Source organism: Diprion similis, chromosome 4, assembly GCF_021155765.1.
Source record: "Diprion similis isolate iyDipSimi1 chromosome 4, iyDipSimi1.1, whole genome shotgun sequence".
Taxonomy (NCBI): Eukaryota; Metazoa; Arthropoda; class Insecta; order Hymenoptera; family Diprionidae; genus Diprion; species Diprion similis.
Genome location: NC_060108.1, coordinates 15,790,822 through 15,808,795, shown reverse-complemented (window position 1 = coordinate 15,808,795; position 17,974 = coordinate 15,790,822). Strand labels below are relative to the sequence as shown.

Here is a 17,974-nt window from a genome sequence, read left to right as displayed (position 1 = left end):
AAAATCATTTGAATCATTTAAAGCCTAAGAATAAGTTTCGACTTGGTAATAGGCTCCATTCAATATATTTTTAGCGTCCACTTCTCTTCTTTAATTTAATTCGCTTAATTTCATTCAAAACATTATAAAAATGATAACAAGTGGCCCAGAAGGAAGCCTTATTACAATGAAGTAGATCTGGGGCATTCAATGGTCTCAGGTCTTGATAGGCCTGCGTAAAGTAGTTTCAACTAGCGACCTTTCCTCGACCAGTAATGAATATCGCGGTATTAATTAACGAGCCGCGTATAGCCAATAAGTACCGGGTATGTAATAACTAATAAGGCATGTACGTTTTCCTTCACGACACGTACATACGTATGTATGTATCTATAAGACCCTGAACATACGATAGCCGATAGAAGCAAACGTAATAGTCAAATGATCGTTACATGTAAATAATATGCGAAAAAATTGGTAACGCTAACGGCAATATTCTCGGACAGTGCAATTCTTTCGTTCGTTTTTTACCCTTTTTCAACGTCTGTTATACAAACTTGAGCGAAAATGTCGCTAGCGAGAAAAGTGCAAGTGGCAATTTGAGAACCAAAACGATACATCTATAACGGATGATCAAACGTGTTTCGATCGAATTACACAATCTCAACGCAATTTGACAATCCACGAGAACGCCACAAGTTAATTATTATCGTACGTAAGATTAGAGGATGAGACGTTTTTTTTCTCGTCACGATTCACGGCTTCGAATTACTACGAATTTGATGTACCGCCGGCGTATTTTACATATCTCGACGATGTCTTGAAAAAATACAAAGCGGACAAGGTTATTCGGTGTAGTCAGTTCTCAAGTTTATTTTATAATTCATAAGTAGCATAACGACTTGGCCCCAGTCGCAAATTGGGTCAGTCCACGACCCTCAACTACGATTTCAACCCCTAGCCCTGGCCCCATCTAGCCGCCTGTAAATTAATAAAGTTTCTAGTTCTAATTATGAAGCATGTTTATTTAATTTGCACAGTGTTCACAACACAGTCAAAGTGGCAACGTTGATTTACAATTCCGAGACAACATACATTCGAACCGCGTAATGACTCGCGTAGAATTAAATATCATTTAGCGTAATTGGGAAATTCTTCCTTTATTCATAACTTTTCCAAGTCATTGATCGCACAGCACGCCGTTAGAACTGAAAAGACAAAATCAAAAGTAACAAATAAAGAAACAATTCATCCTGAAAGGATGAAAACCTTGTTCAAATTCTAATCAGTGACTTATACAGGTTTTTTTCTGTTCCTATAATAATTTTGCCAAATGTGTAATTAATTTTTCCAATTAATTGCGCAGGGATTTCAAATTGATTATTCAGGCAACCAGAGGGGACAAGTGACAAATATCGGAGAAAAGTTTTGTAGAAATGTAGCGTATAATATCATTCAGGTAAAACGCCTCACTCCATTCGTTCGTCGATCTCAATAGAGTTTTATTCACTATTTTAGAATGGCGTGTACGTGTGCGTAACTATCCGGGAAAATTTGAGTATGCATATCTGAAATCGCAAATTACAGTGTCCAGAAGGAGAATAAAGCTTGCGCCTGCGCGTCGTCATGGTGACAAGTAGTGCGAGTCAGCCAGTAATCGGACGCAGTAGAACCAACCATCGTGGCAAACGTTGTGCAAAGGCTAGCTTTGGTTGTACCGTCACTAAATTTCACGCTTTCCACTTCGCCGGGTGACCCTTGACCGTCTGAAAAACCTGTGATCTCGAATCGCGTAAAAACTTGGGGTGTTTATTCAACATTTCGTAATAAACATTTGATTGCTCAAGTCCTCAAATAAATTCGCGGACATCGACCTGTTTCCAACATACATGACTACGAGCCCCAGGCTCTGTTTGTTTGACATTGCCTGAGAAAGTTATAAAAATGAACAATAATAATGCATAAAGATTTTATCGTCTCTTCAACGAAGTGCTAACAATAAGTGATCAAAACTTTTCTGCACAGCAGAATTTTGGTCGAGTGTTGTGTATCCTATGCGTTACTAGAAAGTGGATTTTGTATCACAGTGAATCATTTTTAGAATCGAACTTTTTCTTTATGCAGAAATTAATCCTGAGGAGGTGTATTAACACACTAATGTTGTAAAAATTCTTGCCAAATTAAAACAGGATTATGTTTATTTTATCTGTGAAATTATAATGTGTCTACTGAACGAGGAATTGCTTGTATAAAACTGCATATAACTTCGAATTTAATTTCACGAATATAAATCTGAAAAATCAGTGCCTCGACTTACTGCACAAAGTGCGAATAAATTATACGCGTTATTAGAATTCAGCTTGACAGAGCTATCAGTGGTTGCGGTTTGATATTCTATATGATCGTGCGGAACACCGCGATCTGATGAGTTCCCCGATCTCACCGGCAGTTCAAAGTCAACCGCAAAGTCAGGGTCGAAATTGTAGAGGAAAAGTGAATTTGAGGGCCGAGTACTTATTCACGTGGCAATTATTCGTGGCGACGTGTGCTTGGTGTCACAGGTGGGGATTGGCAATATCTCCAGTCATGTGAGTGCATAAATGGCAGTTCCATCGGCACAAGGAAACCCCGTACCAATAAACGGACTATGGGCATCTGCCTGGACACTGGCAAGTATAAATTATTTACAATTTCATTTCAAGTGTAGCGATCGGCAAGTAATACATCTCATTATACGCGTATGATCAATAATTTGTGAAAACAACCTGCAGAAAAATGGACCAAATTATTTGGTGTATGTATTTCTCATTGTTATGTATATAATAGTTGAAGTTATTATAATGTAACTATTTTCAAGCTTGGTCGATTTCTGGAAATTTTTGTCCAACTCTTCATCCCTTCCTTAGTTCATCCAGACACATTTTCGTACAGCTTTTTAGATTTTGCTTACATTATGGAGGTACGCCGTAGAGGTAAACACGTACCGTATTACTCGCGTTAGATATTAGAAGTTATTGAATTTTTCAATTCCTGAAAAAGGACAGCGTGTCTGATTTTATATCCAGTAGGGATTTGAACTGAAAAATTAGTCTCGACAAAAAATTGCAAAGAAAATCACAAATCGATGATGAAATACTATAGTTGAGTACGTATATTTTTTTCTACAATAACAACTGCAGTGTGACGTGTAGAATGTGTAAGGGAGTTACACGTTTCATATTTAAAATTTGCTGGGGGAGCGATGATCAATTAGTACGATGAGTTGCAGAAATTCCCAGCGAAATGCATATTAAACGTATAAAACGTGTAGCCCTCCTCTCTTTGTCGATAAAATAAATTAACGGCGTTCTTTCGCATGCGTTTCATATGGTCTACACATTAAGCCGTGGACGATAATTGCGCAGTATTAATTTATTATTTGCAGGGCAAGAATTATAGGCCGATCACGGTAACACCGATGTGTAATACAAGTACCGAGTGTAGCATAATTCATCGCTGAAAGAGGAGGCTTTAAACGCCATTCTTAATCCGAATCACATTCATTACAGAAACATACACATGGAATATCCAACGTTTAATGAACACGCGAAGTATACGTGACCGCGTCACACACTCATTGTCTATGTATATCGGTATACTAATTAGGTATATATAATACCGACGTTTCTCTACCGCTCAATGCAGCGACAAATTTCATCGGCGAAAGAATACTATGTTTACAATAAATTTCAGAGATATCAAATTATCAAATTAGATTGTCGAATATTATTGCAAAGCTGTATATAGATGAATACCTTCCTCGTTTTCAACCACACGTCACGGTAATACCGTCAAGATCGGATCTCGTCCGATAATCTACACCGCGCTAATGGAGTAGTGAGTTCCTTTTTGTTTAAAAAAAAAATTTTAAACAAAGAAATGGCATTACGGTAACGCTGACCAACTGTCGTAGAGACTTTTGCCTCTATAAAACTTCTTTGTCGCTTTTCCTGCATTCACTTGGGTGGTTGAAATTGGCAGCATATTAGCCAATGCGAGTTTATTCAGCCTAAGGGACAACATTATAGGCGAAGGGATTCCCTGTAGCGAGAAAATTACTCATACGATCTGTGTGTTTATTGACTGGCGCGCAGTCGTGCATGTAAAATATGAATGAGTGTAAATTGGTCCGTCTATATGCACATGCAGTAGAGAGGAATGTAAACTGGAGAGTGCGAGAATATGTGGCTAATACCGTTAGGGTCAATATATAAATTTGTGGACATCGGGAAGAGGTAAAAGAATTTGATTTGAGATCCAGAATTTGTACTGAAATTTTGACATTTTTTAGAATGACCCTGCCACACTAAATTTTGTAATTCAAACAGATGATTGATTTTGCAAATAATTTTTTGTATATATCGACTGCAAAATCCGAAAAATGGTTGTACACTAATGCATAGAAAGAGTGGATTTAATTTAAGCATATGAATAATTTTTGGCATTCAAGAATTGGATCAGTTATTCCTTAAGTTACTAGACGAGGGATCAATTCAGCTGAATTTCTGGGGAGTCATACTTTTCTGTTTTATTGATGATACGTGCCATACAATAAAAATGATTAAGCTCTGATATTTAGGGTTCATAATTTTGAATCAATTTTATGTAAAGTATGAGGGTTGGGGGTGAAAATGTAGAAAGATCGAAAAATAGAGATCATAGCATCCGATTTTCAAAGACGCGAAAATCTGTGTCATAAAATTTAAAAAAGCAGAAAGTCGAAATACAGAAAGCCGAAAGCCAATAATGTCGGTTGACGCAGGAACCTCATTCATTTTGTGACATAAGAAGTCTTACTTGTCTTTTATCTGTGATGACTACCAGATCATTTGAAAATGGGGGTAAAGCGGTTGATTTCACCCTTCGTAACCAAATTTAGAATCGTGAAAATTCTGAGTATAATACTTCTGGATTTACTTTTGAGTAGCTATTGCATGTAAATATAATGAATTTTCTACATTAGTCACAGTGTCACAAACCGATTAATTCGAGGATTAATTTGAAACAATAGCAATTAATTTTTCAACTTGCACCCTAAATCGAAAGTTAATGGTTGTGATACAAGATTTGATACCTAATATTTAAATTATATATATTTCTTGTATCATTGCCATTTTAATTTTTTGACAATTATGAATCATGAGTCAAAATAGAATTGTTACCCAAGTCGTTTATTTTACTATTTCGAATATATGCGCACATTTAAATATGTGATAACACGCACACGCTGAGCCATAAAAATAAATCTACTTTTTCGTAGGATCTCGTGCCTCTTACGATTTCAAAAATCTCGGTTTAAACCGGATGATTTAAAACCAATTTCAACATGATTTCAGATGATTTTGAACGATTTCATTATGATTTCGAGGAGATTTTAATGTGATTACGAGTGCTGTTCATAGTAAGGCCAACTGTTTTTAGTTGGTTCCAGCTGATTTCAACCAATTTCGATTGATTTTAGTTGATTTCAACCCATTTCAGCTGATTCTAAATTATCTGTGATTGGTCAGGCGATTTCATATTAAATATATTACGATTTTTGCTTATTTCAAGTGACTTGAAACCGATTTCAAACCAAGGTGTAGATACAGCTCATTACAAGAGTGAATAGCCCCTCGATGACGGCAGTAAATTCTTAGGCTATAAAATCTGAAAACAGTCAGAAAATTTTAAATATGATAGATCGCAACCACTCTGAATCATTGATGAGTAATACGTAATGTAATAATAATAAGTTAATACGCATATATAATGCGAGTTAACATCGATTGTGAGTTCGCCATTTCTCTTATTATTCAACGCAAAATTCATCCGCGTCGTCACGTACGAGTTGTTTTGCCGGCTAAATTCATTTCAGCGTGAGTAATAATTAATGAGAGAATTTCATCTAGAGGCTTTGCAGGCGTGTAATTAGCCGAAATTGCGCCCTTGAAACAAGGGAAAGAGTCGCATATGTGGCCGCTGGGATCATGAGGCGTTAATAAATTCTGGGAGCTAATTAAACGTTTCAAATCCACTTCGGTATACCAATTACGCATGTTGGTGTATACAGTGAGTCGTAGATCTAAAGTAATGATTTTACTTAATAAAATTGACGCGTACTTCGAGTCACGAAAATACTGAACGTCAGGGTGCATACTTGCAAATACTTGCTGCTTTCTTCTTCCTTCCACATTCTTTCCAACGTTCATGTAATATTTTACTTACACTTGCGTATCGGCGACGAAAAACATGTAAACCAAATTTTCAATTTCAGAGCAACAAAATGGATCGCAGGTTTTCGACGACGGTAATAGGCGGCGAACAGGAAGATGGCAAGGCGAGGCAGGACTCTTATCAACACCTCCAGACGGGAATTTTCCCATGCAAAATGTCGGGCAGGTCAAATTTGAATCACCAAAAGTCCCCGTCATTTTCGTTCTCGGTAAAGTGAATTTATAGAAATCCACTAGTAATTACTCAGACGCGTTTAGCGAAAAAATAATGAAAACACAGTTACGTGTGTTTTTTTTTCACTTTTCCTATTCGCATCACACAGTGGAGACAATATTCGGTAGTTTTCAAAGTGTAATATGCTTTTCACAGGGGGTCCGGGAAGCGGCAAGGTGACCCACTGCGACAATCTGATGCACGAGAAAAAGGGGATTACTCATATCAACATGACCGATCTTTTGCAGCAGTATGCTATGGGGAATGGTAAGTGGTATTGCATGGCGTTCCACGATAAGGTACCAAAAATATGACATTTCCCGGAAACCTCGCCGACAAAACACAGAAGGCATACATCATACAATGATTGTTCCGTATTTTCCCCAAGATTTAATCTCAAATGCAAACCAACATATCGTGCCTCTAATAGAAATGGTTACATTGCATCGTTATAATATGTAAATAATCACTGTGAATTACATGTTGCAAATAATCAATTTATTCCATCTTCACTGTCCATAATTCGTGATTTATACCACATATCGATATTTTGAAAATGATTATAGTCACAGGCAAAAACATTATTATTATAATATTAACTCGAACGGCTTCCTAAGGTGCGTCCTACAACATTATTGAGATATCAGTTCATTATTGCACGGAAGAAAGAACGCTCAATACTCGTCGTTTGATCAATCGATTAAATTAGTCTGTATTCTGACGTAGAGTATCAGTTACTTTTTTCTATCACCTTTCAAGAATCAAGATACGAAGGTTGAGAACAAATTTTCTGTTTATACGTCAATGAAAAATAGTATGAAATAGTAGAATCCGGATGCGACTATCCTATATGTGGGATTCTATGGTCGCGGATAGTGAGTCACGGAACCAGCGGAGAAGGGGGTTCAGTACATGTGATGTACGCAGGGGAAATTGATTGTACTCATAGATCGATGGATTCGTGTTAGGGTTTGGAAGAGGGTGGAGCCGATGTGTGTATGTGTGTAACATTAGAGCAACTTATCCATCCACCGGCTATATCACTCGTCCCAACGGCCACCTTCAGCTCGGTATGCTAATACACGTCATGCATAGGTTGGAAAACCGGTGGACACGCGACTGATACCTGTGTAAACAGGCGCGAATACATATGCGTACACGTACGTGTATATAAAAACATTATGTACCCATATCCCAGGTTGAAATTATTTATTTCGCACTTTATACTCAAGCCAATACCGCGATTATACTACAATCTCTCACTGAAGCCAACGCAATCAAAGGAAGTGATCACATGTAGCTCGATTGTTCGATCAAAGTCTTACCCTCTTCCAGATATGCTCGACTTTGGTCTCCTCAGCAGCAGAACGGTCACTGAAGTTCTGATGCTCGAAATGAAAATGGCACCAAATGCGAAAACCTTCCTGGTCAGCGGATATCCGAGGAACATGAGAGACGTCGTCGAGTATTCTGAAAAGGTGAGAACATTCCGTGCATCTTGATCGATGATTAACTTTTGACACATAGCTCTATAGACTTGTCGCCTCTATACATCTATACATTATGCATAGTGTAGATTTTCGCAGTATATATCCTTAGCGATGGAAAATACTGTGATGTCATGCTTGTACCGTGTACAATATGTGAAAGGGGACGGAACGGATTGGCACCATAGACACCATGTCCGCTATTTGGTCGATAAGTCGCTGCTTCACGCCACAATAAAATGTTATCCCAAATCTGGTCTCCCTGGCTTGTCGTCAGCTATTGTTGAAGAAATAAAACTTGATGCAAAAATATATGCAACAAATGGTAATTCGAAGCAACGCTGTGAAGCAAACTTTTTCGCACATACTCGATATATAGGCGCGCATACACATGCGATAAGTCCTTGAGAGCCGCGAGACACAAAGGTTGGAGTGCAGGAGGAGTGGGGCTGTTGCCAAAAATGTGTAAGGTTGCGACCTAGATACGGAATCGAGTAAACGTATAATATACGCTGCATGGGTATAATTGACCGCAAAAACATAAGCTGCTTAGTTTTATTCCGTTGATACGAGCGGGGGGTGATATTGCCATATTCAGAACATGCAAAAATGAGTAGTCGCTATACTGGTATAAATTGGATAGGCTTTCTACCTGGAAGTTTCAAATTACACCTTGCGACTCCCATGCATGATTCACACGTCGACGCTATTCTTCACTTGGCGAGGGGTGGAGTTTCGAGGTAAAATTTCAATACCTACGTTGTTCTTGTAAGGTGGATGTAGCTTGGCAATTTACCACAGCCCGCCAATCTTGGGGGCTTGCTCAAAGCCGTCTTATAAATAAAGTATTTAGCTTGAGGACACTGTTTATATCGATCCGGAGGACATAGACAACCGTGGAATTTGACGTATACATCTGTGATGTAAGCGTCACGTACGTCATACGAACGTTACCGCTCATAGTTACAATTTAATAATTTTATCCATAGATACAAATCGTTAACGGGGTAGTTCTCGTTTCGTGGAGGCAGGAGATTTTGGAGAGGCAAATCGATTACGGTGCTCAATTGGGACACGTTATTCTCGGTCTGGCCAGGATGGAGCTTCACAATTTTTACCGAAACGTTATGCCAGTTGCTGAGTATTTCGATCAGAGTGGAATGCTGATTGCGGTAAGTGGAAGACATTTCGCTCGGATAATTATTCGTCAAGGTATCGATATTGTTGATCAACTGCACTCTGCAACGCACTATTTTCCATCTACTAAATCGGTTTTCGACTTTCAGGTGAACGGTGAAAGAAATCCAAGCGAGGTGTACGTTGATTTTCGGGAGGCAGTCCTGAAGATCCTGGGTATGTCTAACGGAACTAAGCGTACCGGAAATCCTCCCGGATCCGTTGAAGCCGAGGTACAAATACATCAGTAGATATACGAATACAGTCATAAGTTGAGCTTGCTACAGTTGGCCGTTCTTCCGTTCCCGCTAATTTTTCACCCACATGACACAGGTGAAGGTCGAGAGAGGAATCACTCCGACATCCCCGCTCGCGAAACAGACTATAGTTGCCGAACTTACCCCACCGCCACCGATGACGATGATGCCACCCGAACTTCATCCCTCGAAAACCGCAAACAAGCCCAGGAAGGGTCTACCATTTTTCATTTGGGTTATAGGTGAGAGATATTTCAGTTAGAGGTGGAGAAAATTTACAGTAGAAGGCGTCTGTTTGAAATTCTTTACAAAAAAAATCTGTGCCGGTAATCCAGGTGGTCCTGGGAGCAACAAAGCGACCCTCAGCGCGCAGGCGATACAGGACGAGGTCGGATGGGCCCACATCAGCATTGGAGGCCTTCTGCGAGGAATGGCGAGCTCGAATCCGATAGTTAGGGAGGCCATCCTTGCCGGAGAGATGGTGCCGAGGGATATCGTCATGCAATTGGTCGAGAAACAGGTTCTGCTCCATAGAGACACGGACGGGATTGTTATAGACGGGTTTCCGAGGGATTCAGACCAAGTAGAGGAATTCGAGAACAAGGTATACAGACATTTCTCACTTGCTTTATGCAATTTCTTTTTCCACTGATCGTCCTTTCCTCATTTGCCATCCCGTGTATCGCTGACTGGATATATGTGACTTGTTCTAGTTCGGTCAAGAACCATCGTTGCTGCTTCTCGATTGTTCCAAGCTCCAATTAGGCAGAGGAAGACTGGACGACAGCGTCTCGGCATTTAGAAGGAGATTAGAAATATTCAGAGAACTCTCATTGCCCATGTTGAAGAAACTGGACAGTGAAAATCGACTGACAATCGTGAGTCCATGTTCTTGATGTAAATTCTCTGATAATTTGTTCTCTCTGAAAACAACTCACTGTAAAACAATAATTCAGTTCCATGATTCTCTACTGGAGAAATCTCTGTAATTTCTGAAAATTCTTCTTATCCTAAATAGTATGCGAGATTGTTTTAGAAGACTGTTGGAAATTTTAAAGTACAATGATTATATAAAATTTTTGCATTGTGCTTAACAGGTGGACGGAGATACTGACACCAAGAATGTTCAGGAAGAATTTACCGCTGCACTTAAGAACCTTGTGTCCAATTCATCGCGGCAAGAAAGCAACGAGAATTCAAATCCGGTAACGACAGTTGATATTCCTGAGAGAATAGTTAATTTCATACCCAATGGTGTTGCCAAGTCGGTAAATCAGATGGCGAATAATGTCCAAACGTTGGCGAAAACCCAATTATCAAACGGAATAATGAATGCGACTGACAAAGGGATGAACGGGGTCAGCAAGGTCAGAGATAAAACAATGAACGGAATGGTGAATCGGATAAACTCGATATCGAAACAGGTACAGAATCACGTTGAACAGGGTGTTAAGCTGGGTGAAAATGGCGTTGCGAAAATGGCAAACGGCATTGCGAACAACGCGAAGCAGTTGGCCGTTAACGGGGGTACCTCGATACAGAATGGTGTTGCTAATGGATTCGGGAATCTCGTTAACGGCCATTTACTAACGAACAAAGTTGCTCCGGTTAGAAATATGTTGTCCCAGAATAACGTACCAAATCCGGTTAGAAATATGTACAATGAAGTCGACGCTTACCAGCAGGATCTTCATATCTGATATAAGCGATCTGTGCCGATATAGTTATTTTATTTGATGAAAATTCTCGAAAAATAATCAAATAGTTAGACGGAATTAAAATCTATGTAAAAAGAGGAAAACACAAAAATTTTTAAACAAACGTAGAAGGATTCAGGAATCGAGGAACAGTAAATGTTTTTTTAAACGAATCTTTAAAGTCGATGAACTTCAGGGGGCTTCACCAAAGAGTAAATAGGTTCATTCATATGCCCCCGGCATTTGATAAATTAACGAATCCGTCCGATTCATGATTATCAGTAAAAGAGTCTGAGGCAAACGAGGGACTAAATACATATGTAATTACGGTTTATATACTGTGGATATAATAATCATAGGCAGCTTAGTTACTGTGTACCGTTATGTAATATAGAAATTGTGTATATCTGTAACTGAAAAATGCTCACGACCAAAACCCTAATTAGGTATAGGAGTTCTACATACGGTACTATTATAATTCTCTAAGATTTTTCGTATTTTTAATTTATATGTATGTACATCACATTTAAAAACCACTTGATTTTTCTTGAACATTATACCTAGCTATACTAACTGTATTATACCTATATTTTGTGTAACAATGAAATACGAAACATAGTTTAGATTAGAAAGTTGCTCTATTTTCAAACCTGTGACTGTGAAATTTTACAAACATTTTACTATGTACCTAGAATATGATGTTATATTATACGCAAACACTTAGTCCGCGGGCGGACTTCATGAATGCGGTACAATTTACACTCGTCATCACACGAAGCATTACGTTAGCCCATTGATCTAAGAACGTGGGATAGAGTTATATATATATATAGTGCGTAAGAACATGCATACTTAACGTTAAAAACTAAATGACATAACTACACAAATGTTGATATATCTGTACCTCGGAAACTGGGTGTTGTTGGAATATTAATAATTAGCATATTGCTCAGTGGCAAGTCAGTGCCTTATACAAATGGAAAAAGTCATGGGAGATTGCCATTCTCGTCATTGGTCTATGATCGCAGTTGTTGTGGACATTGTGGCCTTACATATAGATCATGTATTCAAAACAAGATTTTGATTTTCGATCAGGCAACTGTCGTTATAATCATAGTCGAAATTTTACATCTGATAGGAGTTTTCCTGCAGGATCGAGTTAACCTACGCCAATAAACCTCTTGGCTGACGGGATTGATTACCGTACAATACTAATTCAACTCTCAACCGTGAAAACCAAAATTATACAAAGCGCCAAACGAAAAGGCTAACATTTTTTTTGTTTGGAATAGTATTGCAACTTGTACGATTCTATTTGTCTTGAAATGCATTATACAGTAGATGAATGTTTTGAGTTATATTTCATGTTAGATGTAAATTGGAAAAAATATGTATCTAACGTTTGATGTAAAATAAATGATTCATAAGTTCAGAAGAACATTTTTTAATCACTGGTATGCACACGGGCGGAGCAGGGAGCTATGAGAATGCAAAAAACGAACAAAGCTTGGAAGAAAATCGTGTACTTATGTATTGCGCTTTCATTTTGTGTCAATTTTCCGGCACAACACGTACACTGAGTTATTTGTGTTGAAAAATTGTTGTCAAACGAGAGCGCCGATAATTTGCGGCTACAATCAAATGTGTTTCTGTCTGAGTCCTGGCGAAAACAATGATTGACTGAGAATTCGATATTGGTAGTATTGAAATTAGCTGTGAGACCTGGCGATGAAGTATAACTAGTATGGGCGGGACTTTGTTGCAATTGCATGTGTGATCATTCAATCTGCTCCAAAAGAGATTTGAAAGCGATGTCCACACTGTGGAAACTTTGGCTATATCAGAGAGGAGATCTAGCGTAGTCTATTAAGAAATCAACACGGCTGCAAAACAAGCGATTGAAGTTTTCTGTTTATTGTACTTGACTTTGAGGCATTGCTAATAGCGGCTGAGAACCATATGCGTTGTCGCAAAATTACGTCGATCAAGGTTGCCGGAGGACTTATTCCTGGACGATCCAGAGACACAAGCATGTTCACCAATTATGTAAAAATTGGCCTTTACTTAGCCTTTACTGAAATATGATAACCTTACGTTTTTTGGAGCTGAGCTCGTTTATCTCGAAATCAGTTTCTATGACTCTGTCAGGACTGGTAAGAATCCCACGAACTTAAAGAACACGAAGAGAGAAGCGTAGGGCCAACGGCAGTAGAAGTAGGAAGGTGAGTCCAGAAGCAGAGAAACGTGAGAGGGAACCCTTCCGTTTTTCTTTTGTAATTCTCGATCCGGTCCTCGCAGCATATTATGACTGGGCCCAATCAATTTCTCTCGCAAAATTACGTTGGAATAGTGCCCTAAAGAATTAATTGCAGCACTTTTTGAAGTCGTCGAAATTTTCGCCAAAAGTCCAAAGGGGTTAGCCTTACTTTCTTTGCGATTTTCGGAGCCAAAAATGTCTGGTCTCCGAATTGATTTGTATGACCGTTTTAAGACTAATTGGAACCCCAGGGACTCAAACAACACAGTGAAAAAAGCGTAGGACCAACAGCAGAGAAATGACAATAAAAATCAGCAGTTTTTTGGCTGTAACTTTTGATCCGTTGCTCGCAGCGTATTGGGACTGCGCTCAATCGATTTCTCTCGCAAAATTACGTCGGAATAGCGCCCTAAAGAATTAATTGCAGCACTTTTCAAAGTCGTCGAAATTTTCGCCAAAAATCCAAAGGGGTTAGCCTTACTTTTTTTGCGATTTTTGGAGCCAAAAATTTCTGGTCCTTGAATTGATTCGTATGACCGTTTTTAGACTAATTGGAACCTCAGGAACTCAAAAAACACATCAGAATAAGCGTAGGACCAACAGCAGAGAAATGACGATGAAAATCTGCAGTTTTTTGGCTGTAACTTTTGATCCGTTGCACGCAGCGTATTGGGACTGCGCTCAATCGATTTCTCTCGCAAAATTACGTCGGAATAGCGCCCTGAAGAATTAATTGCAGCACTTTTCAAAGTCGTCGAAATTTTCGCCAAAAATCCAAAGGGGTTAGCCTTACTTTTTTTGCGATTTTTGGAGCCAAAAATTTCTGGTCTCTGAATTGATTTGTATGACCGTTTTTTGACTAATTGGAACCTCAGGAACTCAAAAAACACATCAGAATAAGCGTAGGACCAACAGCAGAGAAATGACGATGAAAATCTGCAGTTTTTTGGCTGTAACTTTTGATCCGTTGCTCGCAGCGTATTGGGACTGCGCTCAATCGATTTCTCTCGCAAAATTACGTCGGAATAGCGCCGTAAAGAATTAATTGCAGCATTTTTCAAAGTCGTCGAAATTTTCGCCAAAAATCCAAAGGGGTTAGCCTTACTTTTTTTGCGATTTTTGGAGCCAAAAATTTCTGGTCCTTGAATTGATTCGTATGACCGTTCTTAGACTAATTGGAACCTCAGGAACTCAAAAAACACATCAGAATAAGCGTAGGACCAACAGCAGAGAAATGACGATGAAAATCTGCGGTTTTTTGGCTGTAACTTTTGATCCGTTGCTCGCAGCGTATTGGGACTGCGCTCAATCGATTTCTCTCGCAAAATTACGTCGGAATAGCGCCCTAAAGAATTAATTGCAGCACTTTTCAAAGTCCCCGAAATTTTCGCCAAAAATCCAAAGGGGTTAACCTTACTTTTTTTGCGATTTTTGGAGCCAAAAATTTCTGGTCTCTGAATTGATTTGTATGACCGTTTTTTGACTAATTGGAACCTCAGGAACTCAAAAAACACATCAGAATAAGCGTAGGACCAACAGCAGAGAAATGACGATGAAAATCTGCAGTTTTTTGGCTGTAACTTTTGATCCGTTGCCCGCAGCGTATAGGGACTGCGCTCAATCGATTTCTCTCGCAAAATTACGTCGGAATAGCGCCCTAAAGAAATAATTGCAGCACTTTTCAAAGTCGTCGAAATTTTCGCCAAAAATCCAAAGGGGTTAGCCTTACTTTTTTTGCGATTTTTGGAGCCAAAAATTTCTGGTCTCTAAATTGATTTGTATGACTGTTTTTTGACTAATTGGAACCTCAGGAACTCAAAAAACACATCAGAATAAGCGTAGGACCAACAGCAGAGAAATGACGATGAAAATCTGCAGTTTTTTGGCTGTAACTTTTGATCCGTTGCCCGCAGCGTATAGGGACTGCGCTCAATCGATTTCTCTCGCAAAATTACGTCGGAATAGCGCCCTAAAGAAATAATTGCAGCACTTTTCAAAGTCGTCGAAATTTTCGCCAAAAATCCAAAGGGGTTAGCCTTACTTTTTTTGCGATTTTTGGAGCCAAAAATTTCTGGTCTCTAAATTGATTTGTATGACTGTTTTTTGACTAATTGGAACCTCAGGAACTCAAAAAACACATCAGAATAAGCGTAGGACCAACAGCAGAGAAATGACGATGAAAATCTGCAGTTTTTTGGCTGTAACTTTTGATCCGTTGCTCGCAGCGTATTGGGACTGCGCTCAATCGATTTCTCTCGCAAAATTACGTCGGAATAGCGCCCTAAAGAATTAATTGCAGCACTTTTCAAAGTCGTCGAAATTTTCGCCAAAAATCCAAAGGGGTTAGCCTTACTTTTTTTGCGATTTTTGGAGCCAAAAATTTCTAGTCTCTGAATTGATTTGTATGACCGTTTTTTGACTAATTGGAACCTCAGGAACTCAAAAAACACATCAGAATAAGCGTAGGACCAACAGCAGAGAAATGACGATGAAAATCTGCAGTTTTTTGGCTGTAACTTTTGATCCGTTGCTCGCAGCGTATTGGGACTGCGCTCAATCGATTTCTCTGGCAAAATTACGTCGGAATAGCGCCCTAAAGAATTAATTGCAGCACTTTTCAAAGTCGTCGAAATTTTCGCCAAAAATCCAAAGGGGTTAACCTTACTTTTTTTGCGATTTTTGGAGCCAAAAATTTCTGGTCTCTGAATTGATTTGTATGACCGTTTTTTGACTAATTGGAACCTCAGGAACTCAAAAAACACATCAGAATAAGCGTAGGACCAACAGCAGAGAAATGACGATGAAAATCTGCAGTTTTTTGGCTGTAACTTTTGATCCGTTGCCCGCAGCGTATTGGGACTGCGCTCAATCGATTTCTCTCGCAGAATTACGTCGGAATAGCGCCCTAAAGAAATAATTGCAGCACTTTTCAAAGTCGTCGAAATTTTCGCCAAAAATCCAAAGGGGTTAGCCTTACTTTTTTTGCGATTTTTGGAGCCAAAAATTTCTGGTCTCTGAATTGATTTGTATGACTGTTTTTTGACTAATTGGAACCTCAGGAACTCAAAAAACACATCAGAATAAGCGTAGGACCAACAGCAGAGAAATGACGATGAAAATCTGCAGTTTTTTGGCTGTAACTTTTGATCCGTTGCTCGCAGCGTATTGGGACTGCGCTCAATCGATTTCTCTTGCAAAATTACGTCGGAATAGCGCCCTAAAGAATTAATTGCAGCACTTTTCAAAGTCGTCGAAATTTTCGCCAAAAATCCAAAGGGGTTAGCCTTACTTTTTTTGCGATTTTTGGATCCAAAAATTTCTGGTCTCTGAATTGATTTGTATGACTGTTTTTTGACTAATTGGAACCTCAGGAACTCAAAAAACACATCAGAATAAGCGTAGGACCAACAGCAGAGAAATGACGATGAAAATCTGCAGTTTTTCGGCTGTAACTTTTGATCCGTTGCTCGCAGCGTATTGGGACTGCGCTTAATCGATTTCTCTCGCAAAATTACGTCGGAATAGCGCCCCAAAGAATTAATTGCAGCACTTTTCAAAGTCGTCGAAATTTGCGCCAAAAATCCAAAGGGGTTAGCCTCACTTTTTTTGCGATTTTCGGAGCCAAAAATTTCTGGTCTCTGAATTGATTTGTATGACTGTTTTTTGACTAATTGGAACCTCAGGAACTCAAAAAACACATCAGAATAAGCGTAGGACCAACAGCAGAGAAATGACGATGAAAATCTGCAGTTTTTTGGCTGTAACTTTTGATCCGTTGCTCGCAGCGTATTGGGACTGCGCTCAATCGATTTCTCTGGCAAAATTACGTCGGAATAGCGCCCTAAAGAATTAATTGCAGCACTTTTCAAAGTCGTCGAAATTTTCGCCAAAAATCCAAAGGGGTTAACCTTACTTTTTTTGCGATTTTTGGAGCCAAAAATTTCTGGTCTCTGAATTGATTTGTATGACCGTTTTTTGACTAATTGGAACCTCAGGAACTCAAAAAACACATCAGAATAAGCGTAGGACCAACAGCAGAGAAATGACGATGAAAATCTGCAGTTTTTTGGCTGTAACTTTTGATCCGTTGCCCGCAGCGTATTGGGACTGCGCTCAATCGATTTCTCTCGCAAAATTACGTCGGAATAGCGCCCTAAAGAAATAATTGCAGCACTTTTCAAAGTCGTCGAAATTTTCGCCAAAAATCCAAAGGGGTTAGCCTTACTTTTTTTGCGATTTTTGGAGCCAAAAATTTCTGGTCTCTGAATTGATTTGTATGACTGTTTTTTGACTAATTGGAACCTCAGGAACTCAAAAAACACATCAGAATAAGCGTAGGACCAACAGCAGAGAAATGACGATGAAAATCTGCAGTTTTTTGGCTGTAACTTTTGATCCGTTGCTCGCAGCGTATTGGGACTGCGCTCAATCGATTTCTCTCGCAAAATTACGTCGGAATAGCGCCCTAAAGAATGAATTGCAGCACTTTTCAAAGTCCCCGAAATTTTCGCCAAAAATCCAAAGGGGTTAGCCTTACTTTTTTTGCGATTTTTGGAGCCAAAAATTTCTGGTCTCTGAATTGATTTGTATGACTGTTTTTAGACTAATTGGAACCTCAGGAACTCAAAAAACACATCAGAATAAGCGTAGGAC

General features: G+C 39.1%; 1 protein-coding gene across 1 annotated transcript; it reads left to right on the top strand.

Annotated features, from left to right (window-relative positions):
* Positions 1-2,270: 2,270 nt before the first annotated feature.
* LOC124405095 (adenylate kinase isoenzyme 5) lies at positions 2,271-11,189 on the top strand. The gene is made up of 10 exons (XM_046879700.1): positions 2,271-2,648; positions 6,275-6,442; positions 6,604-6,714; positions 7,783-7,925; positions 8,924-9,106; positions 9,221-9,343; positions 9,444-9,609; positions 9,703-9,971; positions 10,081-10,245; positions 10,465-11,189. The coding sequence occupies exons 1-10, from the start codon at positions 2,627-2,629 to the stop codon at positions 11,065-11,067; spliced, it is 1,953 nt and encodes a 650-aa protein (XP_046735656.1). The 5' UTR covers positions 2,271-2,626; the 3' UTR covers positions 11,068-11,189.
* Positions 11,190-17,974: the final 6,785 nt, after the last annotated feature.

What these genes read in the sequence shown, in the direction of transcription:
- LOC124405095 (XM_046879700.1), top strand. Translation starts at nt 2,627, where the DNA reads ATGGGCATCTGCCTGGACACTG. An exon ending in CCCCGTCATTTTCGTTCTCG is followed by an intron (nt 6,443 to 6,603) that starts GTAAAGTGAATT and finishes TGCTTTTCACAG; the next exon opens with GGGGTCCGGGAAGCGGCAAG. An exon ending in CCGGATCCGTTGAAGCCGAG is followed by an intron (nt 9,344 to 9,443) that starts GTACAAATACAT and finishes CACATGACACAG; the next exon opens with GTGAAGGTCGAGAGAGGAAT.